At 41.6% G+C, this 27,177-nt stretch overlaps 1 protein-coding gene across 1 annotated transcript; it reads right to left on the bottom strand.

Moving 5' to 3' along the window:
- RALB (RAS like proto-oncogene B) lies at positions 1-26,901 on the bottom strand. Its single transcript, XM_083865287.1, has 5 exons — positions 26,791-26,901; positions 10,374-10,530; positions 9,053-9,261; positions 6,182-6,359; positions 1-4,129 (listed from the first exon to the last, which is right to left on the bottom strand). Exons 2-5 carry the CDS (start codon positions 10,485-10,487, stop codon positions 4,010-4,012), a joined length of 621 nt encoding a protein of 206 aa, XP_083721413.1. The 5' UTR covers positions 10,488-10,530; positions 26,791-26,901; the 3' UTR covers positions 1-4,009.
- Between the last annotated feature and the right edge of the window lie 276 nt (positions 26,902-27,177).

The following is a 27,177-nucleotide window of genomic DNA, read 5'->3' as shown; positions in this document are numbered from 1 at the left end:
TAGCTTTTTTTTTTTGTTCCTCTTCCCTCCTTCTCCCAACTATAAAGTCAACAGGAGGTGAACACTGCAACATATGCTTATAGCAATTAAGGAAAGCTTCTGTCTACATAAGCTCTGAGCTGAACTGATAAGAGTATTCTCTTTTTGAGCAAGAATTGATAGACCTGTCAGGCCTAAGAACTGGGTTAATGCTTTGGAAAGCTTTAAAAAAAGATCTGGGTGAGCATTTAGTTAGATACATCTCTCCCCTACATACCTCTTACTACATTCCAGATTGTAGTTTTGTACCTTAGACCTGAAGTATTCATGAGCATTATACTTAAGCCAGACAGGACTCAACTGAACTTCAGATGGTTAACATCTTACTGAAGTTTAATGCCCAATAAATAAATGCATACACCTTTCTCCTCATCAAGCCAAGTGTTCCTCTAGAAATTGCAGTAGAGGTGTATCAGTCTGTATAAGAACACATATGGCACAAGTCACTGAAAACACATTTCATTGCTGCATCTGTACTCCCACCTGGAGAGATGCTCCTCTACAACAGTCAAAGTCTGCCTTTGCAGTCCTGGGGTTTAATCTGCTTTTCTTCATATAATGACTTAGCCCTTGTTATAACAGGGGCTTGTTTGCTCTGCTCAAACCAGAAGGAAAACTGGAGCACTTGAAGCTAAGCCACATATGGAGGATTGCACGTAGCAGTAAACAGTTCCCTGACTTCATGTTAAGCCATTGCGCAAGAGTAATACTTGAATGCTTAAGTGCAAGTGCATAGTCAAGTCTTGCATGACCTCCAGCTGCAAATATCCAGTTACCTGCCTACAGCCATGCTCCAGAATGATTTAAGAGCACATTATACCAACAAAGAAAAATCTTGGTTTTTAATTACCCAACATGAAAAGGCTGATAGAATACGTCAGCTTCAATTCAGCCTTCAGTTTCCTCAGCTGCACAGCAGGGCCACATACCCCCTGCTGCCAAAGTCATCCCTTATTTGATGTGCCTGATCCCCAGTTACTCAAAGCTCCATTCACACTGCTTACAGGCTGCTGTGCCATCTTATATTCACTCCACTTAACCCACCTGATGCTGATGTCCATTGATATCCAGTGAAGTATACCTGGAAGCCACTCAAGAATCCCCAAATCACATTGCCCCAATTCAGAAGGGCATACATTCAGGCACTTCCACCATGAGGTGGAGGCAATAGGATTCCATTCCAGGAGACCAGTTTTATTGCCTTCCTGGTACAAGTCAGAAAGCTTGCTGCCCACTGTTCCAAAGTAGGCAAGGTAGCTGCTTTGTTTATTGTGTTTTCAGCTGTAACTGGTAAGTCAGACTGAGTTTGTCACAAGTACAGGAGAGGAACACTGAAAAGCTGCTTTATTTAGTCTCCAGGCCTAGTCTTTCTGGAGCAGGTGACAAGAACAGAACACTGAAGAGATGCAGCATCAAGCCATGAAGCAGCAAGCACCTTCCAAGTAGGTCCACCTCAGTGGCATAGCTTTATCAGTTGGAGGAAAAAAAAATAACCTGAGTGAAAACAGCACATGGACTGTAAGAACACCAGTGAGAGACTTGCTGTTCTGAGAAGGAATTCATCTGTCCTATCAAATACTGTCAGGTACTTTAAGACTAGAGATCAAAGGTCAAGGCATGCAGGTCTCTTGAGCCAATACAGCTGAGCTGCTCATTGTGAGCTTTGCTGAATTCATTATTCATACAGCAAGGACAGTTTGTTCAATTCTGTTAGACACATTTTACAGCCCGCCTTGAAGGGGCTTGACCTAGATAAGCTGGTAATGTGAACTCAACTGTTGTTTATCCTTTAGGTTAATTAAGGACTTAACCTTTAAGTCTCAACCAAAACCAAACCTAGCTGAGTTGCCTTCCTCCAGAAGAGGACACTCATTTGCTGTATGCACAATATACAGTCAGAAATGGACTTTTATCCATGGAAGTTCAAGAGGAAACTTTGTTAGATGTATTAAAGCTTCCAGTGTCCTATTAGGTGCTTAGGCTTTAGACACAGGTGACACAGCTCAAGTGACAAGTTCTGAAAGTCAGCAGGCTTCCAGCTTCTGCTTCAAAACACTATTGGGTATTACAAAGCCAACTTCATAATTAATTACACTGTTCACAGAGAAGCAGTTCCAGAGCTGGTTAACTATTCTTTCTGCCCATAATACAAGATAATAGTAACAAAGAAGGAATTTAATTTGACAAGAATGAAGATTACAGCACCTTTTATTTAGTACAGTTTCCTCAATCCAATGAGTTGCCTGACAAGATGAACTAGTTATGGAAGACAATGAGTTTGTGATAAGTCCCTGTGAAACCTCAGGTCAACAGAGGTTCTGATATAGATCACATCTTACTTTTTTCAATGTTCAGAGATGGAATGCACAAAAGCAATCTAGTACATGTGAAAAAAAAAATTCAACCTCAAATTTACAACACTAAGTATTGAACAGTATTCACTACTCCATCTCAGGAAGAAACACCATTAGTTAATTTAGTGCTGCAGTGAGCTTCATTGAACAACCATTTAGATTACGTTCACCAAGCAACTGTGTTTTAAGCGTCCAGTTACCAGCAAGATACAGTTACTCTTCAAGCTTCTCTATTCCTTGGAGGCAGAAGATAGCCACAATTCATTGACAAACTCCACAACCAGAAGAAAGCTCTTTTCCCACAGTGACAGAAGTGATTTTTGGCAACTGCACTTAATTTAAACTGCATCAGAAAGTTCATTTCGTTCAGCTGACAACAGAACCTGCTAAGTACTGACTTTTCCACTTCTAGACTGTTTTTGTTGAACAGACATGACCACCAATGCAAAACTGACAGCAAAACTCATCATGTGCTAGGTTGCTGTGCTTCAGAAACTACATATAAAATCAACAGTGGGTAAGAGATGTGGCAACTGCACTTCATTTGCTTTTTGACACCGTACAGTTCACTAGCCAGCTAATCATTGAGAGGTAGCATGTATGCCTCACCAATTCAGGTCATGATTGTGTGATGGGACCCACCCTTATTGAACATTTTCATCTTCAGCAAGACAGGAGACAGATGCAGATGTTCTCACTTTCCAACATTATCATCACAAGTGTTCCAACATAAACATAACTGATTAAATCAACACCTATTTCCACTATTCCAGTACAAGGGAAGAGAAGGATGATAGATGTAGAATGTAATTGAGTCGAGACACAATACATGGAAGAAACCCGGGACAGCATTTTGGGGAGATGGTGATAATACTACTCCTTTTGAAGAAAGGCTTACAGTCATTTTCTCACCCCATACTACTAATTTAAGGATGAGAACATAGACCCCAACAGGGAATGCATCTAGCCTGTACTTAAATATCAATTTTTGCATTTCCTAAGTAAGTCTGAATTGAGTCCATAGGCTTGATTCATGAATGCTGTATTGACTAAACAGAACACAGAAGTTTGTTTTGACTTGACTCTCAACTGTCAGTTGTTATTTCTTACATGGAGTGTGGGGAGGAAGTCAGCAGATTTCAGTGTAAGAAATATCAGTGACAACTAAGAGAAGATGGAGACTCAAACCCTTTCCTAGGTGTCATCTAGCCTTTCTGCAGTTTGCACCATCAAGGAGGGCAGCAACAGCGGGGAAAAAGTGTTTGAACCTGAACAGCTGTGCTTGTTAAGGCCAATAGACGTTCAAGAGAAACATAGAGAAACATTAGAAGGAAGTTAATACAAAAGTACATTGTGTAACCAAGTAGAAGGATTGTAGTTCTGAAATTATTCCTAGTTTTGAAAGTTGGAAGATGGAGCCCATTTCAGTTTAAGGAGGCAAAGGTTTTGTTGGATACTGGAAATGGTTGCAAAGTTGTTTTCACATTTTGAAGGTGTGATATGCAAAGCAAAAGATAAGGGAGTCAATACAGACTTCCTTTCATGAATCCAGCCCTATATCCTTAGTGGTATTTTATCCATGCCACCTGTAGATAGATATTTACAGTTCCAAAGCATCACAGTAAGCAACATCTTTCTTTAAAGCTTTTCTTGTTCTTGCCACTTTTCTTGCCATTCTTGTCTTTGTTTTCTGACATTTTCTTTGCTCTTATTTCTCTCATTAAATCAAAGAATACCTAGGAGGGAAAAATAAAGAAAGATTAAACAAGATCAGCCACCAGAAAGCAGATAAAAACTACTCTATTCAGCAGCAAATAAAGACATAGAACCACACTGTACTCAACACAGCAGAAGTCTAAACAAAGATTCCTGTGACAAACTCAACATCAGAATTATGTAGTGTCAAGCAGTGACAAAAAGCTGCACAATCTTACCTATCAAAAAAAAAAATTTAACAGCCCTGTTTTAAGAGCTTTTTATTGAATGCCATAAGTAGCACAAAAGTAGCACTCAGAGCTCATGAGAACATCTGTCTGTATGTAGCAAACATTTCCACTGCTGTTAACAATGGAAAGCAGTTAGTGCAGTCCTTTCCATGTAGTTACTACTCTGCTTGGTCTCTAATTACAAACCTGCAGCATTCAGGTGACAGGGCACAAAAAATTCTCAAAACTATGCTACAAGAAAAATTCAGAGAAAGTCATGCTTCCTTTTATGTCTCTATTTTTTTAATCCTAAATTTAGTCAACTTCACCCCTGTATTCCTGATATTTAGGTACATACCATAATTATTCTTAGGATTACAGAACAAAAGTTCAGCATCACTCTGTAGAACTAGACTGTGTTTTTTTCCAAAAGGGAACTCTCAGACCTTTGATACTTGGAAACAAGACCATGCTACTGATCAAAAGTAGATTAGTTTATTATTCAAAACCCTCTTTTTTTTTTTCTTTTTTTTTTTCTTTTTTTTTTTGCCACAGTATTAACACACAATCACCACAAAGAGAAATATCTTTACAATGCACCAAACAGTGCTTATACAGAGGATAACCAGTACGCCACACAAGGTGGCCAGTGAGGACCTGTAACAGCAAATCTAGATCACCATGCTAGTACACTCCACACACAGCTTCACTGCTGTTAATCCCAACTGATCAGAAAACTAGTCTAAATATAGAACAGGCTAGCCATTCATTAGTGATATGCTTATAGATTAAAGCAATTCTAAATATTCATGTTTTACTACATCACCTAGTTTATGCAACTGAGGGTGACTTTCTGGTAACATTCTCCATGTCAGAATGGTTCTTTACCAAACTGAAATTATGCCACGTCCTTTAAACCAAAAGGTCTCAGTTCAGGAGTTCCATATATTGCAGTTTTAATGAGAGGAGTTCCTTCCAGTAACTTGTGCACCAACAGCATTTCCACTAGTGAACTAATACAGAAGAACAGGAAGCTGTCTAGAAGAACTTAAGAGTACAGCTAGCTGCAAGTGCTCTTTATTCATAGAGAAAACTGCTTAAAATTTGTAATCTTTAAACAGATGCATATTAGTAAGACACATTTGGAAGCCTTAGGGTGCAAACAGTAATTTCAGATCATCTTCTGTGAACTGCTGAAGTAAAAAGGCACCCTTTTCTTCAAGAAATCCTCACTACAAACAAAATAAAGGGGATGATTGAAATTGATTTGTCCTCTATACAGGACAAACACTCCAAAGTCATAATTTATTTCTCTTCCAGAATATCCCACCACCACTGTTTATGCAAGAAACCAGCAGTAGAATAACATGAGAATAACTTTTCTATACCACCAAGGACAAGTCAAAACAGGACAGGGACACAGCAAAAAGTTCCCCTCACAATTCAAAGTAGTCTTGGTAGAAAACAAGAATAAAATTTTTAAGATTAACCACACTACGTAGATTTATAGGGAAGAGGAAACAATTTCTAAGTGTCCATATCTTGTTATTTATTGGTGTTATAAGGACACACCCTACAAACAAATTGACATATTAGGGAATCCTGAGAATCATTTACCCAAAGTACTATTGAAAAATTATTAATTCAGGTACAAACAGTTAAAACAAGACAATAGCTTTAACTTGTTCCAGATTTCGGGTTCCCTTAAGCTAGGTATGTGCTTAAGTGTACATGTTCCAGGAGTAAGTTCATTGGGTTTGGGGTTTTTTTTAAATAAAAACCCTGAACTTGCTTTTGTCCCAGCAAGAGTCAGCTACTAAACAAGAAGCGATGATCTAATTGAGCAGATATCATTTATCTTACCTTATCTACATTGGCTCTAGTTTTTGCAGAGGTTTCTACATACTGCACCCCCCATTCTTCTGCCTTACTTCGAGCCTCTTCTACAGGCACTTGTCTGCGCTCCTCCAGGTCAGATTTGTTTCCTACCACCAGTAAAGGGATTTTATCCTCTTCAGCCTTCACACGCAGGATCTGTTCCCTAATGCATTAGATATTCAAAATAAAAATATCTGTGTTAGTAGTAGCAACAAAACTCCCACACTTACGTGGAGTGGATCAAATGGTCTGCATATTATTAGTCTTTACAGCTGGGTATTTCCCAACAGTTGGATACACGCTTTAAAATTATTCCAAGATTAGCATAGTAATGCTAAGGCTTTACACTACTGAAAGCCTCACACTTCCAGGAAGGCAGTTTTTACCGGTTAGTGAGTAATCAGGCTCTAGGAAAGAAGAGTAAGGCAGAAGAGCAACTGGCAGCAGGAGTTCACATTTGAATGAGGAAAAGAGTACAAGTGCCATGTTTGCCAAGTTCTACCTTGGCATTCAGTCACCATCTTTAATTCACAGCCTGCATCACATCTCAATACAGGTCTGGGCAACATCAAGTCTTTGCCAAGGCAGTAGGTTGCAAACAGCCTGATTAGCTGGCAGAAATCATTCCTAATGCCTACCTAAACTTTACCTAAAGGAGAGAATTCTGAACTAAATGCCAGCAACCTTCCTCCTTCAAAGACTCCAGGAAGATATTCCAACTGTCAGCATTAACCTGTCATGCTAAGAGGGCATACTGGTGTCCAGGAAAGGAGATGGAGTGATGTTGCATGTTCTCAGTCTCTGCTGTTACTGGGGTAAAACACAAGTTGAAACCACACTGACCCATGCTGCTGTCCATCTAGGATGCTGGAAGAACTCTACCACTCTATACTATTTTCAGACTGCTTCATTTTGTTATGAAGAAGAGCTAAACGAGGCATGAGCACAGTGCTACACCCTCTCATCTCAGTGAGTTACCACACTACTTCAGATGCCTGCATTTTCCATCTACAAAATAACAATGTATGGAGAGTACATGAGACTCTAAAATAGCATTAACACTGAAGCAGACAATCTGCTGTTGCATTTAACTGCACCTTCACACATTTTCAGATTACAGAGGCACTGAAAGCAAACACTGCATCAGCAGGAGAGCTAGGGTTTAAAGACAGGCCTATAGTTTGTTCAGTATTCAACTTTTTCATAGCATTAGAATTCTGGCACCTAAAGGATCAATAATACCAATCTGCAGTTTGGCCTGGGATGTCAGTGATTCATACTACCCATCCCACACCCCTTCCTGGACCAAGGAGCTGGTTCTTGCACGTATGTCAGCCTAAATATTCCATTTAACTAATTTCACTATTTGTTTTACTTCTGAACCATTGAAAAGTAGGAGATTCTGCACCACAAAGCTCCTAGGCCCTTCTTGCCCATCTTCAGGGGTAGCACTGCTTTTTCACTGTTTTGCTGTGCTGGAATCTTGAACCAAGACACCATTAACCTAGTTACAGAAGTCTAACAAAAAAAACAAACTGCCAAGATAAATACTCCTACACTTTTCCATTCAAAGCCTTGGGTTTAACATTATATTTCACTTAGGCACATAAGCCAAAACCCAGTGCTTCCACTTGTTTCATTTTCTTTGTGTTGAATGTTACCTGACCTTTTCCTTCATCTTACATTAAGAAGGGTACTAGTACTCAGATCTGCAGTCCTGTAACAGCTGAACTGTTGGGTCCTTTCAGAGCTCCAGTTAGAACAAACTGAGGTCTGCCTCCATGTCCCATACCAGCCTTCTGAAGCAGAACACAGTCATATAAGTATTACGTGACAAAGGAACAGTATTTTTATCTTAAAACATTTTTTTGGTCTTCCATTACTGTTGAAACAGTGTGGTATGTTAAGAACCTGGACCAAAGTTCTGGAGTGCAAGCTTTAAAAAAAACCCTAGAAATAAGTATCCCCAGCTACAGCACTTCCATTACCAGTTAGTATCTGTTAACCTTGTACCACAGAAGCAAAGGGAACATAAGGCAGACTGATAAAGAGCTTTTATTCTGACAAGCATAAGGAACTCTTAAACTTCTCCTATGCTTTGGGAAGTTTTCTTTCAAGTTATACAGGTGTTCCAGGCAATCTCCAGTTTACCTTCTACTGAGGCAACGGGTATTATCAAGAAGAGTTAGAACACTTGCCCTAAAGAATGTGGCTACATAGATTCTAAAACCAAAACAGTGATTTAAATCCTTTTCTATTTACCCCCCCACACTACACAAGCAGTTTCTGTGGTCAATCTGGTGCCAATTTTTACATCAGAACTGCTAATCCCAAGAAGAAAAATGGAAGTGCTTACTACTACTGTGTGTCTTTCTAGGAATACAATAGCAATGCTTGGCTGCCAACCCTTGTTTGGCACCAATCCATACCTGAGAGTGGAGGCTAATCCTTCCCTTCCTTAGAGCACCTGCTTCTAGCAGTAAGCAATACTGTATCTGAAACCTGGCCAAAAGACAGACTTAATTCCAGAAGTACTGTTCTAAGATAATTAAACTTCACATCCATTAAGACCGAAAATTGGCTGGAATATGCCTGTTTTAAGAGTCCAAGAATCTGTTACTTGCCTGAAGTTGCTGCTGGCGTAATACTCCTAAGTTGCAGGCATGAAGACAACTAAAGCCAGAGGCTGAATAGTGTGGTTTAGGTTATCAGTTAGTGAGAGCAAAATGGTCAGGTGTCACTTTTATTGATCAAATGGTAACAGACAATGAATAAAGAGCTGCAGCTTTTAGGCAGAGTTGTCAGAGCAACACAGGAACTGGATAACTTCCCCTGCCTAGGAGAGAAACTACTCACCGAAACTCTGCTGTTGCTGTGAAGGATTCATGCTCTGTTATGGAAAAGACCAGAAGAAACCCTTCCCCACTGCGGAAATAGTTATCTCTGATAGCTGCATAATCCTCCTGTCCTGCTGTGTCCAGAATGTCTATCTGAACTTCTTCACCATCCAGAACTACTTTCTTTCTGTAGCTGTCAGCCTTGGTAGGTTCATAGTCTTCTACAAACTGACAAGAAAGGGATTAGTGTTTAGAATTACTGTCAAACAGTTTCAGTATTTGTCCATCTTCCTTCTTTCACTTCGGTGACATTTAAATTCCCCCAAACCTTCTCATAATTCAGTCAGCCACTAAGTTACACCACTTCTTTTTTTTTTAGTTTTACAACTAAAAGCAAATTATTTAAGCCCTTAATACATCTAAGAGCCAATTTGCCTAGTCAAGTTTTGCTACACTGAACACTGTTCAGCAACTTCAGTACAATTTAAGAACAGAGTTGCAGTATAGGTTACCAGCAATCTGCTGGCATTATCTAGATCTCCCACTTTAAGAAAATGCATTTGAATATACTTCAGGTACAGGTATCTGAACTTTTAATAGGTGTAGATGAGAGCATCCAGCTGCTGAACATGAAAGCCTGCTCCATAATTACACAGGCACATACTTTAGTTCATTCAGTGTTGATCAGATCCACAAAGCCACTGCCAGTTCAACTTAGTTCAGCAGCACGCACCCAGAGAGAAGTAGAAGTAAAGAGCCTCTCAGCCTCAGAACACAACAATTAAGGCCAGTTAAGCTGGCTGGCTTTCATTAATGACTACATCACCTGTTGAGAGACTTACACTACTACAGTATGTGTGGACACCCTATAGATAAAGGCTAACTTTTGAACTGCAGGATCATGTATTCCTTCACATACTAGTGTGGGCTGCCTAATCTAGCTTCCTGTACACCAGTATGGAAGAATTCACGCTATGAACATGCCCACTTCATCACCTGGCTCAGAATGAGCTAGAATGTTTACTTCTGACTTCAGTTTTAACTGACCTAAATTACAAAATTAAATTCAACTCCAAGTAGTAACAGCTTCTGTACACAAGCACCTGTACATTATGAATGACTTCTGAATATCGTTTTTTCCCAAATAAGCATTAATTTTGTCACCTTTATCCAGAGATGTTCCCAGAGAGCACATCTCCCAACTTTCTACGTCCTGCTCCAGCCAGTTGGGTCATGAGGTCTTTTGCTCATCACATTTAGTTCCCACCCCACAAAAAAAAAAAAAGCTTAGCAAGCCATATGAATTTGTGCTTTACAGAAGCTGAACCAAAGTTACTTACCTCATCATACATAAACTGAAGTGTGAGTGCAGATTTGCCCACACCTCCACTGCCAACCATAATCACTTTATGGAGGGCCAAGGAACTCTGGTTCTTGCTTTTGCTGGCAGCCATTGTCCTGCTTGCCACAGACGAAGTGCCAGGCAACCAGTCAGATCTGCAGAGAGAAGCAGCACAGTCACCCATCCATGACATTTGTGACATGCAGGTAAAGTGCCCCACAAGTGCCAAAAGACCAGATTAAAACCCTGCCCCACAAGCCTAAAGAATGGGCCACTCCAATGCACTGGCATGCAAACCATGCCTGAAGTATGAGCAGGACAAGGCATTAAAACAAATACCTCCTATTTGTGACAACTGTATGATTAATAAAAGTGCCAAAGGTTTCTCGCAAGCTACTCTTATTTGTAAACCCAGCCTACAAGACTACTGTCTAGAGCAGTTTCTAAAGAGAAACCCACTCTTTCTCAAATGACATGAAATTAAATGGTTTTTTTATTGTTCTTGTTATAAAGCATTACACCTTTCTAAAATATTTAATGTTGATGCTAAGCTATACCTTAGATCTGCTCATAGGCAGAAATCAGCTTTTGATCTTCTCCCCATGTAGGCTAAGAAAACAACAGCGATACACAGCAAATTGGCAGGAACAAGTTGCAAAAGCTTCTAGCAGAAAGTCTTATGACATGGCATTAGCATTTATTTTACACTCTTCCTCCCTTTTGATGCTGCAAATCTAATTTGCTTAGGAAAAAAAAAAAACAAAAACCACCTCAGTTCCTATTCTTCTCCTGATGTTGCTAAGCTATAAAGGAATAAGCTTCAATAAACAAGCCTTAGCTAACAAGCCTCTGTTTGTGTGTTATGCAAGCCTAGTAATTAAATGCTGGAGGCTTCTTAAAAATAATACTGCTTCTTTTTTTGGTTGGTTGGGATTTTTTAAGAGTAGCTGGACACAGTAGTTGTATCAGAAGCACAAGCAGCAGCTGCCACGCTGATTAGCACAGAGCAGCATCTCTAAGGACAGCACACTGAAGATAAAAGCAGAAATAAGTGAAACAAATATGTGTCACCAGTCAGGATTCCCACACAGAAAAAAACCCAAATATGAATATTTCAGACACATGATGTGTATATGGGAGATGGCAGGATAGAGACTCTTGTGTCCTCAGAGCACCACAAAGGACCCCAGCCGCTCATATCCTGGCAGAGAGCTGTAAGGAGACCAGCAGACCATTCAGAAAACACTGCCTCAGGAAGTGGCTGTACCAGCCTTGATTTATAGCAGCACACTTTATTCCAGAAGCACTGGACCTTCCAGGAGTCTCAAATTTACCTGGACACAATTACTCTAGAAAAACACTGCAACTGCCACATCATCAAGTGCCACTGTATGGAAACACAAGGCCAACAGTAGAAGTTACTGAGCAGTATATTGGAAAAAGCTTCAGGACAACCAGCTGCCCTAAACAAAATTAACAAGAGGCCAAGGGATCATCAGCCTACAAACAGACCACAGGATTATTTATTGGAAAGAGACCTTTGGATACTGTCCAGTCCAAACCTTCCCCTGAAAGCAGTTTGTTCCAAGCAATGCAGTTTATGTTCCCTGAGTCCTGAGGCTGACAATTCCATGACCACTCTGGATAACTGCCCTTGGAATACACCGATAGTGACTATTTTTTTCCCCTTGTCATGACTTGATGTTCTGAAAAGCAACAAATCAAACTAAGTACTCATTGACTCATGCATACAAGAACAAACATGCCAACGATCAAGAAGCGCCCTCAGGACAGCTTTTCAAACATCTGAGCAGCAGTATTTTTCCATGCAGAGTTTTTTACTCACACCTGTTTGCTACATACATTTAGCACAACAATGCAAATTAATCATCTTTAAGTGCTCATTCTGGGATAAACACTGGTAAGTGAAGACAGATATTTTCCTCTGGTAATCTCTATTATGTTATACATCAGCTCCCTCATCCTGGACACTCCTTAGTACAGAAATGGGGCGTGACAATTCCTACTTCTCCATAGGTTCTCTCCCTGTACAGCACAAACACACCTTTGTTGGGAACAGTGAATTCAGCCATTGCCACAGACATTGATTTTTAACTTTTAGTCACCAGAGAGGCAAGAGAGAAAGAGAACATTTGCCTGCCAAGGGAGTGTGAAAAAAACACAACAGGTAGCAACTGAACCTCAGAAGTTGTTGTGTTGCCTATTGTCCACATGGTCTACAGAAGGTAAACTAGAATTCAGCTTTGCTTGGACATAAACACCCAAGAAACAAGAGCTACAGATTGGCCACACAATGAGATAGTTCAGGGACTTTAAGTGTTCTAGAAATAACACAGCTTGCTCTTAAATTGTAGAGAATGCTGTTTTGTCCTAGTTCAAGAGTAGTCTGGCTTTCACAGTAGTAGATAAGCCGCTTTCTGGAGTGTGACCCTTAGCTACTTTTCAGTATAATTGTAACTGGTTTTAACCTATGAGTATCCTAGTATCCTTTTATCAGATATCCTACACAACGTTTTCAAATTAAACATTTTTCTGGCATCACAAACTTAGGGATATGTATATAGGCAGCAGCACTAAGTCCTATGTGCTGTGCTATGAACAGCAATAATTTACTAACAGCCAAGAGAAAAGACTTCTTTTTCCTGTCAATACAAATACCACATCTTTACATGGTCATGGTAAATGAATTGCTGTCTGTTAGGAAAAATACTGACAAGTTTGATTCAGTTCATTATAAAGATAAGTGGAGAGAGCATTTAAATCCTTCTTCTCTATTCCACCCCGACAACAGCCTGTAGAAACTGCAAGGTCAGCCTTACAGAATTACCTGATAAGTAATCCAAGTATAATATTAAACAAAACCCAGTGAACAGCATAAAAATTTACAGTTTGATTGCATCTAAAAAAGCTCTTCATGGCCAAGGTACTTGATCCCTGCAGTGCAGTGCCACTTGAATATTGCAGAGGACCAGGACTACATGGACCCTGTGAAGGCAGCAGTGTGCTCACAACACAGACCGTGAGCACTGTGCACTCAGTGAGGTCCCAGAAGCTTCACACAAAGCAGCTCTTCTTTGGTGGCACCAGAGGCAGCGTGGCCCCTCCAGCCCAGAGCAGCCAGGCAGTGCAGAAGCAAGAACAGAGGACAAGGCCAGGCTGAAGCAGTGTGACACAGGATTAGCACAATCAGTACAGTGCAGAAGTACCAGTGCTTACAGAACAACAGGATAACAGCACGTCACTGGTTCAGAAAGGGGCACGGTGAGACGGTAACAGGAATATTCTGATAAAGCAACGAGAGAAGGCATTGGAGCCAACTGTTTGTTTATTTTTATCTCCACCTCTGCAGCCCAAGAAATGGTTTACACAACATGGTTCAAAGCTCACATCTAACAGTTCCTTGAGGTTAAAAAAATAAAATAATAATAATTTAAAAAAATAAATAAATCTATTAACACAAGTGGAAGCTCTCTCCTCTGTTAGTAGGCGAGGATGAATTTTCTTCCCATTCTGTACATTAAGCATCCTTGTGGCAGTCAAGACACTGACATTATCTCAACTGTTCACAGAAAAACAAGTCTTGGGAAATCCAACCACTTCTCAAAAAAGGAGCAGTGTCTAGAAAAACCTGTAACAACTGCAGTTGCTTTAAAACATTACTCAAGTCCCCTCAGTTTAAGGGGCATAGATTTAAGGCAAAGGGTCTTACTGCATCTGCTGAAGAGCTCACTCTGAGTAGGTGTCCAGACAAGACACCTAACACTGTGCTAAGATGCCTCCTTCTCCCCTATTGCTCTTTACTTCTTGTTTGGACACAGTTTACTTTCCAGCAAGATTCACCCTCCCCTGACAGGACAAGAATCTATTAGGCAGTCAGTCAATCCATTTAATTTCCATCTGTCATTTTACCCTCAGGTTTAATGACACCATGTTGAACTTCATATGCTAAGTGTCATAAGCTGTAAAAAAACAAACAAACCCCAACAAGAAGCAAAAACCACACCTCAAACCTTCTGAAAGTTTATTTTGGGGAGTGACTTAGGGGAGGTTGTTTCTTCTGGTTACCATTCATCCTGCTTTGAAATAAACTGCCAGATAGACCCCATGTCAGAATAAACTTTTTCTAGCAGTGTTTCTTCTTTAGGAAAATAGAAGTGATCACCTGTTTCATCTGTTTTAAAAGATAAGGATTGAGCCACTGACCTGATAATGGTGTATTTATCCTATAACAGGTAACACACAGCCTTATGCACAATAGGAGCTTTGTGAGGCTGGTGAAAGATGCTCCTCAGATCAAGAAAGGAAGGTTACAGCAGCCACAGGCTGCCCACATGAAGCACAGAATCTACAATTCAAACCACAGGAGTTACTAATCAGCTGTTTTGATTTAACTTCTGAAGATCTCTTCTTGGCCACAGGACTAATCAAACCATGGCACCTTCAGTGTAAGATATCTAACCCTAAACTCACAGCTATTTCAGCCTTCCCTTATCTGTATAGATTACAATTTCTGCAGGTTAACTAAAGCCCCCTGCACAATGTTGTGTCATTCTTGGCTGGTCCCTTGAAACTGAGTACTTCAAGGTAATTGTTTATAAACAGCTTAGTAAACTGCTTTTTCTCCACCCTCTCCTCAACCTAAACAGTAAAACTGCTCAGAAGGCAGTTTACAAACAGGACTGGTTTACCTAATACCAAAATTCAAAGACTGTGACTGAATAACTACACAGATTTCAAACCAGACCACACTTCAACAACCCTGGTTTTTTTTCACATGCATTAAGACACCACAGCTGCAAAACACTTAAAGGAAAAAGCTCTTGTCACTCCACAAGAAAGAAACTTTGCTACACTCCATCCAAGTACACAAGGAAAAAAAAAAAAAAAAAAAAAAAAAAAGCTTCACTAAGTCTACCTGTTTCCCAGTAAATATTCTACTGTTGTAATAAAAGAATCTGAGACCCTCCAAAGGCTTTAATTGGACTTGCTGCTAGTTCTTCCATTCAGTCAGAGATTTAAAACTGAAATAAAGCTCTAAGCTCAAAATTGCTGAGATCAGCCCTTGTTCTCTTGCTGTGCAGCTGATATCTTTGGACATTTCTTTTCATTGCTATCCTGCCACTGAAAGCAGCCATTCTTTGGATTTTAAAACAGGATTCTAGAAACCCTTAGCCCAATAGCTTGACAGAGGAGCTTTGTTAAACCCTTCAGATATCTACTTTTAAAGGAAAATCTGAGTATTCAACCTATTATAAAGACTTAAATATGATGTCATCAAAAGCAAGCACAGAAAGAACAAGGTTTTGCAACAGTATTTTAGTGATCCTCATTTATCAGAATATGAATTAGAGGCTTTGAAGTGTTTGGTTCTGTGATATGCCCACAAGAATGCAGTCACAGAAATTCCCTGGATCACAAAACTAATTAACAATCTCACTGAGCTATGAACTGTAAGAGCTCCTCAGCCATTCTGAGGTTACTCAGAAAATATTTAAGTACTGAAATTCCATTAGCTTCCAATGGACTGTAAATGCTCCAACTGGTAATTCAACTAAAAAAAGCCACTGGAGATTAAGTGGCATATTTAATGCCACTGAAAATTTTAGGATATGCAGGCTGAAAAATTACAAATGCTACTCTGTCCTCTTTTGTTGTGCTAATATCTTACCTCTTGGCATATATCCAGTTAATGGTTTCCAAGCTAAACAGAAATCATGATGGGTTTGGTAGAAATTCCTGCTTGGGATATCCTCATATCTTTCCCCATGTAATGCTGGACATTTCTACCTTTTCAATTGTTTTTATAGACTTTTCTGGGCCATGTTTAATTGGATCAAGGAATTAATTCAGCTTGAGGTGTCTCACAGAGCACACTGGGGCAGTTTCACAGTCCCCATTTATATCATCCAATGCTGCCATCACCATCCCCTGTCCCCCAGTCCCCTCTTCCCTGTCCCTGCCTGTTCCAGCCCATCTCCTCCTGCAGCAGAACCATCCAGCACAGCCCACTGGGCCTGCCAGTCACATCTGCAAGGCCACACACACCTCAGTGCTGATGTGAAGGGAGAAAAGCAGTTTGTACAACAAAGGCCAAAGAAGATGGAACTACAGCAGCCAAGCAGTTGCTTATATTGCTGCAGAAACAGGGCAGTTTCCTGACCCTGTTCACATTTCACTCCTTAGATAAGGGGCAGCCACCACCCTGCTGCAGTGGCCAGGCTGAGCACTGGAGTGAAACCCAAGCCTCAGATTTGGTAATCAGACATTTTCTCTCCTTAAGATCTACTAATAGACTTGCAGTTGCCATGATAAGGGCACTGGACAGGAAACTCAAAATAGATTTTGAAAACTTAAGACTTTATAATATCAGGATGAAAAGTAAAAATTTAAGGCAAGGAACTACTTTACTCCGTACACATGAAGTGATCTAACCTCTTTATATAGGCGAGATTCTTGTTCAAAGTGGCACCAACCATACCCCTAAATGTTACAGGAAAAAACACAGAATAAATACATTTACTTGATACATGAAAGTTACATTACACCTGTTTCAGTCAATTATCACTAGCTACTAATCCTGCCTAAACTCCCCAGAATTGTGTGTACACTTACAGACATTGGCTGTCACAAATATGCTCTGGCAGGAGCCACATACACACTTATACACATACACTGCTAACTAACAGACACATAAAGCAAGACCAGGACTGGCGAGTTCACTGTGTCACAGCAGTTAAAGGTTAAACCAGAAGCCAGGTCATTATTCTTCTGCTTCTCCTACAAGGCTGGGAAAATGACAGGCACAGATTGAAGAGCCATTTCAATTCAGAATTGTTTTTCATCAAATGGATCAGATTGGAGTATTAACCTCCATAATAAGAAAGACTGCAGACTGTGAAATGAACTTGTATTTCAGGAGAGTCACTAAGACTTGCTCACCTGGAAAATATCACGGGGAGTATAAAAACAGTATTTTTAATATAGTTGTGGTCAGGAGTTCTCTCTGCATGCATGAAGAGGACACAGATATCACACTAAAATATTCTAACAGTATCAATAGCATCAGACATCCAACCACTGGATACCAGACAATTAGGATTAAGAATCCCTATTAGTGACCCTGGTCTCCATACTATATCTTACTCTTCATTATTCCACACATTTGCATGCAAAGCCAGCTCTTAACTTAGACTAAAAATGTTTAATAAGATCAAGAGATTTTGAGAAGAGTGGGCTTAGTATACAAAATATTTTTGGCACCTACAGTTATGTAGAACAGGAAGAACAAGAGACTCCCAGGTGCATTGTTCCTTTAACTGACCATTGTCCTTGCAACCTACAAAGTCCAGCATGGTGCTCTTTCCAACAAGTTACAGCTAGGCTTGGATAATTCCATCTTTTAAGGCTCTGTTCAGATCTGGACTACCACAACAGTAATCTGTTTTAAGTACAAAATACTTATATACTTACATTCTCCACAATCCCCTCCATCCTTGCCAAGCACAGCCCAACTCTTCTTACAAGTTTTCAGAGACGCATCAGTATAGCTTGGAAAGCAAATCTGACAATATTTAATTTATACTTACTTACTAGATGAAACTCTTAAATATATGCCCTCTCACATCATTCAGTACAGGACCATTCTAGATTAGTCACTACAGATAAAACAGACATTACCTTACACATCACCAGTAATCTCAAGCCAATAACTTTGCTAAGAATTACCCTGATGTCTAAGGAAAACTGGAACTAATAGCAAAGTTGCTTCAAAGATTTAGTCACAGGAAAGAATCAGTCTGATCAGTTGCTCAGAAGTGCAACACTTCAAAGCAACCCTTTGAAACTCGGATTTTATGCGGAAGTGAAATATAAGCAAATATATATCCCTGTTCCTAAGGAACTTAAATATCTTAATTTGTTCATTTGGGGGGGTTTTGGGGAGCGATTTTTGTTGTTGCTTGCTTGGTTTTGGTTGGTTGTATTTTTAGAATTCCATCAGAGTGAAAGAAAAATAGCCAAGTAACTTGCTTCTGAGTGGTAGCTCTGAGAGGAAAAAGGACTTCCCTCAAAAAGTGCTTTTAAGGCACTAGAGAACACCCTCTCCCTGTCCTCCCTCTGAAAAAAAAATCACATACATCTATATTTAAGTAAATAAGATTTCAATGTCATGCTATAAAGCTAATGTTCATAATAGCCAGGTATCAACAGTATCAAGAGATTACCATTGCATGTAGGCAGTACAGTTATAAAATTGCCTCCTTGTTGCACAGATAGCACCCAAGCATCATAGTTACATAGAGTTTTTTGGGGGAAAAGAAATTCACTCTCCACATTATTTTCCATATTACTCAGTACAGAGCAACTAGTAGAGCATATATAGCACCAGACAGGATATGCTCCTTATTTCAGCAAAATAGTGTTACCTAGAGTGAAAGTCAGAAGACAGTAGTTCCATTACAGCTAAAACCACTTCTTCTGTAGGGAGATATCTAGCCAAACCTCCCCAAGTACTTTCAGAAAGCCTCCAAGTCTAATATTAACACCCAGAAGACAAATTGCAGACAGACTACAGCAGAGAGGGATCTACCATGTTGCTCTTACCCTGCAAGATCTTGCTAGAAAACCTGACAGAAATCTTCTACAAGCACAAAGACTGAGTTAATACCATTAATCAGTATTACTATGATAAGAGTTTGTCATTGTGGTGGCAACAGTCTAGTTGTGTAATTACTTAAGATGAATTATGATACCACTGTTCACACTAGTTAATTTGGCTCATACCAGAAAAGTGACACTCAGGCAACAGACTTGTTCAACAGCCTCACACCCACTGACTTGCAAAGTGTATTTCAACTTCAATTTATACTTCCTTTGAAAGCTCACCCATGCAGAAACATGTCCATCTTTGATACACAGTGTATGTGAAGTCCATCAAACCACTAAGAGACAGTGGTGACATGCTTCAGACAGTTAATCTCATACCAATTTTAACTGGATCACCAGGAACCTAACAAATACAGCAGCCATGTCAAACAGATCACACAATTAGTGTCTTAAGTGGCACATTAGAGCTCAAAATTACCAAAATCTTACTTCAGTACCAGGTTACAACATGGTTTCAGTAAGAAAGCTGTAGCTACATAATCCACAAGAAAGTTATCAGTATCAGTGATATCACAAACTCCAACAAATGCCAATTCAACCAAGAAGTGTGCTACAGAGTTGCAGGAGCTCCACTACTATTACCCTGGGGCTCCCAGATCAAGCCCATTGGTCTCACAAACAGCACCAGACACTGCAGCAGACAAGCCACAAACTGCTACTGTTGTTCCCCTAAAGGCTGTATCTCACTAGATCATGCTTCCCTAGTGAACTGGATGTCTGGGATAAATCACAAGTCAAAACATTATTTAGGTACTACCAGCAGAAGCAACTGTCTCTGCCCATACAATTGCACTCCTTGCTTGCAAACTGAAGTTCAGGTCTCATGCTCACTGTCCTAGGTTATCATGTAAGATGTGCCCTAAGTACATATTCTATCACCATCTTCATGAGCTGTTGAAACCAGGCGGGGCAGTGTCTCCCTTGCCCCCTCCCTCCCTCCCTCCCTCCCTCCAGACTATGTTCTGTAATGGCCCGTCAATGCCTTGCCCCATGACTCACAGGTAATTCCCTCCGGAGCTCCCTCTGTTTAATGGGCAAAGACCCACTGCCTGACTCACAGAACGATATCATCTCATCGCGAGATGCTCCGCCCAGGGGGAGGAGCCAAGCATTCCCACCTGGATATAATCTGGGATTTGGGACAGCACAGGGAGCCCTTACCCATTAGATTTCCAGAGGACAAGAGCTACCAGAACTTTCTACGGGATCACTGCTTTAACAAGACCACCTCATCTGGACTGCTTCCACCACCCTAACTAACAGGGTGTCAGGTTGTATTCTGACTCTGTCAAGGGTCTTTTGTACTATCACTTTTTATTTATTTTATTTTACCTTTTCTTTTTTTCCCCCTTTCCTGTTAAACTGTATTTCTGACTTGGAGTCTCTCATTGGTTTTGCTTTCAAACCAGTACACTCACATCTCCATTTGGGGAAATATAAGCCACTGTAGAGACCATATTTGATGCAGATAGGCAAGTAATAATTCCCCATCCTGACCTCACTCTTAACCATAGAATCCCAGCTCCCTAGGGGCACTCAGGGATCATCTCCTATAGCCCATGAAAGTACTTCCACTATTTTAAGCACTTCACTGAAGGATTCACAGATGTGTACTGTGAGTCACTAGGCTCCCTCAATCAGGCAACATCACACAAGTGCCAAGCCCTGAACCTTTCCCTCCATCTTTCAATCAATGCATTTACATCACACAAAGCAATAATAGTAACATTTAGTACCCATAATTCAGCTGTTCTGCTAAATCATCTTTAAATAGATTTCTTTACTCCAGTTTCTCCAATCAGGTAGAGTGAACACCAGACCAAGGTATTCTGCACATGCAAGAAGCTGCCTTTCTACTGGATCAGGAGCAGATGTTTTCAATAACAGACAGTTTTCCAGACTACTGTATTAATATACTTTATACCAAAGCTAAAAGCAGTATTTCTATCTTCAAACAGGAACTGGATTATTACACCAGTACAAGAGTCTTACACAATTTCAGTATCCCCATAGTTCAGAAGACTAAAAGGCTGTGGAGAGCTTTACTTATGGGAGAAGTGCTATCCTTGGTCTCCCTCAAGGAGTGCTGTGCCTACCACTATAAAGGCATTTACAGCCAAACGTGTGCTCTCCAACACAGCCTCCAGAGCGCTGTAGAATGAAGAGTGGCACAACGTAACGTGCTTGGTACCTCTGGGTTTGGGAGGCAGACTATTAACTCAGAACCCCTTGACTTCAACACTGAGAACTAGGACACATTTAGCTCAGGACACTTCACTTTCTGACCTAGCAAATGACAGGTCACATGAACATAGAGAACTAGTGCAGAATATAAACTGTGCATTTATTCTTGTGTGCTCCTGGAGACATTTCCTATCTCTGCAGAGCACTTTACCAGAATAAAAAAACTACTATTCTGACACACAGCCAGCTCATCTCACAGCCCGTGCCTTTCCTGGGAAATTAGCACACCAGGGGGCTTCCATGCACTAATTAATGCAGTACAGGGAACGGGCTGGAGACGTTGGGGGTCTGTGTGTAGCTGCAGGGGTTGGAACCTCACTGGGATCACAGAGATGAGCTGGAATAGCTCTCAGGGTTACGGTGCTGCTGTGTGGATGGCCACAGGCTCTTTAGGACAGACCAGCAAGGCAGGAGACTTGTCTTTCCCATGAGAAAAGCTGGAGTGCACAAAGCTCTGCCTAGAGATGATAATGAGGCAGTTTATGGGTCAGGAGTGGCACAGTCAGCAGGAGGACTGGACTAGGCTGTCTCCACAAATGTCTTCCAGCCTCAGCAACTTTAAGTCTGTGCCCAGCAATGCAGTTGCTTCAAATCTTATCTGTGGGAAAGCCCATTTTTCAACTTCACAAGTAGTACAGCAGAGAAAACTTAAAGCCAATCCATCATGACTAACACTTAATTAAAAACCTTATCTAATACTTATTTACAAGAGTGTAACAGGTTCGTGCTCTGCTATGGCCTCTGTTATACTATTATACTAAATTATATTAAAAGATGGTTGTGAATACTTAAAGAAAGGAGTTGGACAAGAACACTGCTTGATCCTGCTTTTCAAGCTAAATGAAGATAAAGATGGACAGTATCACCACCAATTGGTCTGCCTAGTAGTTTTTTAATTAGTTTCCTTCCATTAAAACTTCAGAACAGATTCAACCAATAAAGCCTCATTTGAATTTAGTTTGCCTTATATGACAAACTTAAAAGTAAATTTCCAACGCCTGGAGAATTGTTTAAAAAATTAAATTGGTTCCTAAACTGTGTTTTGAAACACGATAAAGTGCAAAGAGAGATAGGAATGTGTGCTTGAAACTGGTGCTGTCTTTTGAAACACCATTTCCTTAAATTTCTTGGCTAGTCTATTTTATGACATGGCAAATAAAAGCAGAAAGCTGCCATAAAAGTCAGTCAGTGAGACTTATTGGTGAGTATACTAATGACAATTCCTTACCTACCCAACATGAAATCTCACAGTAAGCCAAGAACACTAAATAGCAAAAGAGTAACATCATGGAGAGGAGTTTCTTACTGCAGCAGCAGTTTAGTGGAAAGGCTCTATCACAGATCACGACATACTTGACAATTAATTCATTTTAATCAGGGAACAGCTTCCCCAATCAGCAAAATCACCTCTTTTCCGGAAAGCTGAAGCAACTGGCATGCAACTTGATCTAAAACTACTTCAGTTGTCAAATGTCTGCTTTAGACTGGTGCCCAAGGCAGCATCCTCTGGAGCAGGGTAGCACTAACCTTATAAAACACCTACTTAAAAAAAAATCCACTTTAGTGTGTGTTCTACAGGATGTAGTCCAGGATTCAGGTAGTTCCTACAAATAATCTTTTAAAGTGCTTTGTCATGTTAAGTATAATCCTGTAATGAAGTACTCTATAACAATCTTGTCTATAAAGTGGGATTCTTTTCTCTGTTAAACCTGTAATTCAAACCACCAGCTTGGGAGAAAAAAAAAAAAGTCATCAATATTAAATCCAAGTTGAAAATATTCTTTAATATGTCCATCTACCATGCCCAAAATAGGGGCTAAGTCTAGGTCTCCAGCACTCTTCTGAAAAATAATGTTTCACTACAGGTAAAAATACATACAGAAAGAGCTAGAAACCAGAGAAATCACAGCATCTGCTTAACTCAGCATGTTCTCAGCCTTCCAGTTCTATGCTTTGACTTCAGATTAGTTTTGACACATTCCAATTTTAAGAAGAACATATTAAAAACTCCACTTTCGCTGCATTATTAGTGGCCTAAAACATTTCACACTAATCACTTCAACTGACAGCATCACTAATTCACAAAGTAACAGCTGACAGGATTAAGACTTTAACAAATGCTTATAATCCCAGAACTGATTTTTTCGGTCTTTGACTTGTGATCCAGCAAAAATTCCTAGTCAGGACTGCATTTCCTTTAAGTCTCATATTCATGTAATCAACCATTATTCCTCTGTCAACAGCTTCAGCAAGGAAGGCCACAGGCTCAAGGTTCCACAGAAAAGAGCTGAAGTTCTAAGCAAGCTTTTTGTTACCGTAAAGAATCAAGTAGCTACTTACACATCAGCCTAAATAACACTCTCACATTGCACGACTCCATGACTTTCATTTTGACAGGTCTTGAGAAACACATTTGCACATCTCAAGCACAAGAGACAAAACAGATCCTCTAATATTAGTATTAAAGCAATATTTGGAAGAACATGAAGAGATAAAGCGCGAGTTATAAAGACTTACCTTGCTTAAATGACAAGACAACTTGATATTTCTGGGGCAGGCAAGGAGCAAAGTTGGTTAGTTCTGTTTAATGGGCTAGAAGAACTACCAACAAAATGATTGCTCCTTAGCAGTTATTAAAGACTTTTAAAATACATGTTCTTTAGCCTCTTACCAAGCATCAACTGCATCATACAACAAAAGCCACAAAATTGACTATTACCACTAGGAAAGTGAAACAGCCAAGAGTGCTGACCTCACTGGCCCAAGCAATAGCAGGTAACAAGCAATGGAACCTTATCACCACGCCTTGACAGTGATGCAGAACAGTTAACACAGACACGGGGCTCAAAGGTGGATGAAGAGAAGTAACCTAGAAACTGAAAGTTTCTATCAGCAGGATAGAAACTGATAGAATGAGTTTGAGAACATATGTTGCTATATAACCTGGCTGATAATTAGGATCAGCCCCTCTCCTAAGTCAGTCATGCAAAGCTACTTGAAATCAGGCACAGGAAGTGAAAAGCAGCAAGCACCTTCATTTAACTACTTCTGTGGCCTCCCCAGGCACTGCCCTTCCCTCACACCCCAGACACCACTGCCGCCATCCCGAGCTGCTGCAGCAACAGGCACAAGGCAGCAGCTGACCCCAGGCACTGTGCACTTGCCCTCCCATGGGTGCCTGGTGCCTGCACAGCTGCCATGAGGAACAGGCCCCCACAGTACTCCTGCTAAGAGAGGCTATTAATTCACAGGAATTGGTTGTGTAATAGAAAGCAATTCATTTAATCAGTCACATGGAGCTTGAATCTAGTTAGTAAGAAATGATTGAGTTAACATGCAATTATCCACTGCATGGAAAGTGAACAGGTTTACAGGAAGAACAAACTATGAACCAGATTCCCAAATCATGATGACAGAGCTTGTTCTGCTGTTTCATGTGGCCACTTCTGCTCTGTTCACAGGACAATTCTGTTCCATGTGAAGCCTGGAGCCCAACACTTCCTAGAGAAGCAAGTAATTTTATCCAGCATTTGGACAAATAACAGTAGGTGCAAAATCAATTAAGCAGCTGAAAAAACTTAAAGCCCAAACGAGGCATTAGATCACAGAAATTATAAACCATCCAGGATTTCAGTGTACACATCCAAGTTGTCCAGGCAGTGTCCCATCACTACTGACTTCATTTGATCAAAATGCCTCAACTGCTCTTCTACCCAGATTTTCTACCACTGCACTGACAATTAGAGACAAGTTTGAGAGTTTTAAAAAATGGCCAAGAAAGGATATTGTCTGGTCAAATTAAGCTTTCAGTTAAGAGCTTTTGTAAAGCATTCCAGCTAAATCTTTAGACTAAAAATTCCTCTGCAGTATATACATAACACGAGGAAAAATAGGTCAGCTTCACTTTCTTCCAGGCATGCAAAACAGAATCAAGTTGGCTTACTCCAAAAGAAGTAAAAATAAACAATTTACTACTAAAGTCTAACACAGGAAACTTGTTTACAGGACTAATCTGAAGTCTATTCTATTCCTAAATGAAGTATTTAATAGAGGAAATAAATGCAAAATATTCCACCATATTAAGTTGGTATCATCTGATCATAAGCAAAAATCCATAGTTCAAATTATTCTAGCAAGTCTGCTACATGTGAATAAGTACAAAGATGCGTGTCAAGTAAGATTGAGCTGTTGCTGTTAAATTCTCCGTAATAAATTAATTTTCAGCCTTCAAGCAAATCACTTTGAAGAACCACAAGTCTGGTTCCCAGTTGATAGTTCCTACTCTCACTCTGACAACTTTAACGGGGGGGAGGGAGGGGGCAGGCAGAGAATGTTTAAGACATAAAAAAAAAAAAAAAAGACAGCTTTTCCTGAAAATCATGTACCTCTGAGGATGAGAACAGACAGGCACCTCCCTGTCCCTCAGAAGAGAAACAAGGATCTTGGAACCAGAGAAGTAACGTTAAAACAGTTAAAAAAAAAAAAAAAAAAGAAAAAGAAAAAAGGCAAAACCCAAACTACTGAGACTATACACTTCACTTTTGAAAATGGCAAGACTGCTCCTTGTGCAGGTGCAGCCTCCTTGTTCCCTTCCACCATGAAAGCACCCAGGCATAGCCAAGGCTCAGTCTCCTGTTCTGAGAACAGAATCGATTCAACAGGGCTCCCGCAGAATGACCAAGTCAGGCCTCCCTCAGCTGTTCAGGAAACATGACTGGGCGGCTTTGTCTCACCTCGCTCCCTGCCCTTCCCCAGGTAAGGTCACGCTCAGGCACCACCCTTCTCTTCCTACAAGATCTACACGGGTAAGGCTGCAGAGAGGATAAAGACGGGCGCAGAGAGAACCTACCCAGATAAAAACAAGATCCCCCAGGAACTTCTGGCTCAGCCGAGACCGACAGCATCCCAAACCCTCTGTTTATCTCGCACAGACGACGCGTTATCACTTATCCGAGGGCAGCAAGGGAAGGCAGGGCAGCCCGCACTAACGCTCAAGGCCAGCTCCTCTGGCCCTTTCCCTCCCGCACGTCCCACTTGTGGATGGAGCCACGGCGGCCCCCGGCCCCACCTCAGCCCAGCGCCCCCGGAGCCGCAGGAGCGGGGCCTCCCGCCTCCCACGGCGGCTCCCGCGCAGGCCCGACGGTCACCGGCCGCCCCCGCCCTCCCTTGGCCCAGCCCCGGTGCTCGGCCACGGCCGAGGAACCCCCGGGTGGAGCCGCGGGGCTCTCCTGGCCCCGTGTACCCGGAGAGACGGGCTGCCCCGCACCGCGGTGACCACCAGGCACCCCCGCACTTTCCTCCCGTCCCTCTCCGCAGGGCGCGGACACTGGGGGGGGCTCAGCCACATCCCCAGGCCACGGCCGGCACCCGGCGGCTCCCTCTCGCCTTCACCGAGGGCGCGGGGCCGGGACAAGCCCGGGCCGGCTGAGGCCCCTACAAGCCCGGGGTTGGGGTGGGGGGATCCCGAGGTCTCTGCTCGCTCTCACCTGGGGGCTAAGGCCCGTCTGTGCACGGCGGCTCCAGCCCGGCTCCCTCTCGGCTGCGCCCCGGCCCCGCCGCGCCCCGGCTCTCATTGAGGGGCAGCGCCGCCGCCCGCGCGCCCCCGCCGCGCACTTCCGCCCTCGCCGGCGCCGCTCCCGCCGGGCCCGGCTCCCCGCGAGCGCGCGCCCGCCCGCCCGCCGGTCACGAGGCGCTCACGGACCAATCAGCTTTGGGGGCGGGCGGCAGCGCCGTGAGGGCGGGGCCCGCCGTGTGAGGGGCCGAGCCCCCAGTGCAGCAGCTGAGAGCGGCCGGGGAGGGCTGCTCGCCCCAGGGATCCGGCCCTCTGTGCCCCTGAGCTGTGTGCACAGCCCCGCCGGGAGGCTCCGGCCCTC

The sequence above is a fragment of the Zosterops lateralis genome (genome assembly GCF_965231275.1).
Source record: "Zosterops lateralis genome assembly, chromosome: 7".
NCBI classification, from domain to species: domain Eukaryota; kingdom Metazoa; phylum Chordata; class Aves; order Passeriformes; family Zosteropidae; genus Zosterops; species Zosterops lateralis.
The sequence above is the reverse complement of the archived record's forward strand: the minus strand, read 5'-3'. Positions and strand labels throughout refer to the sequence as shown.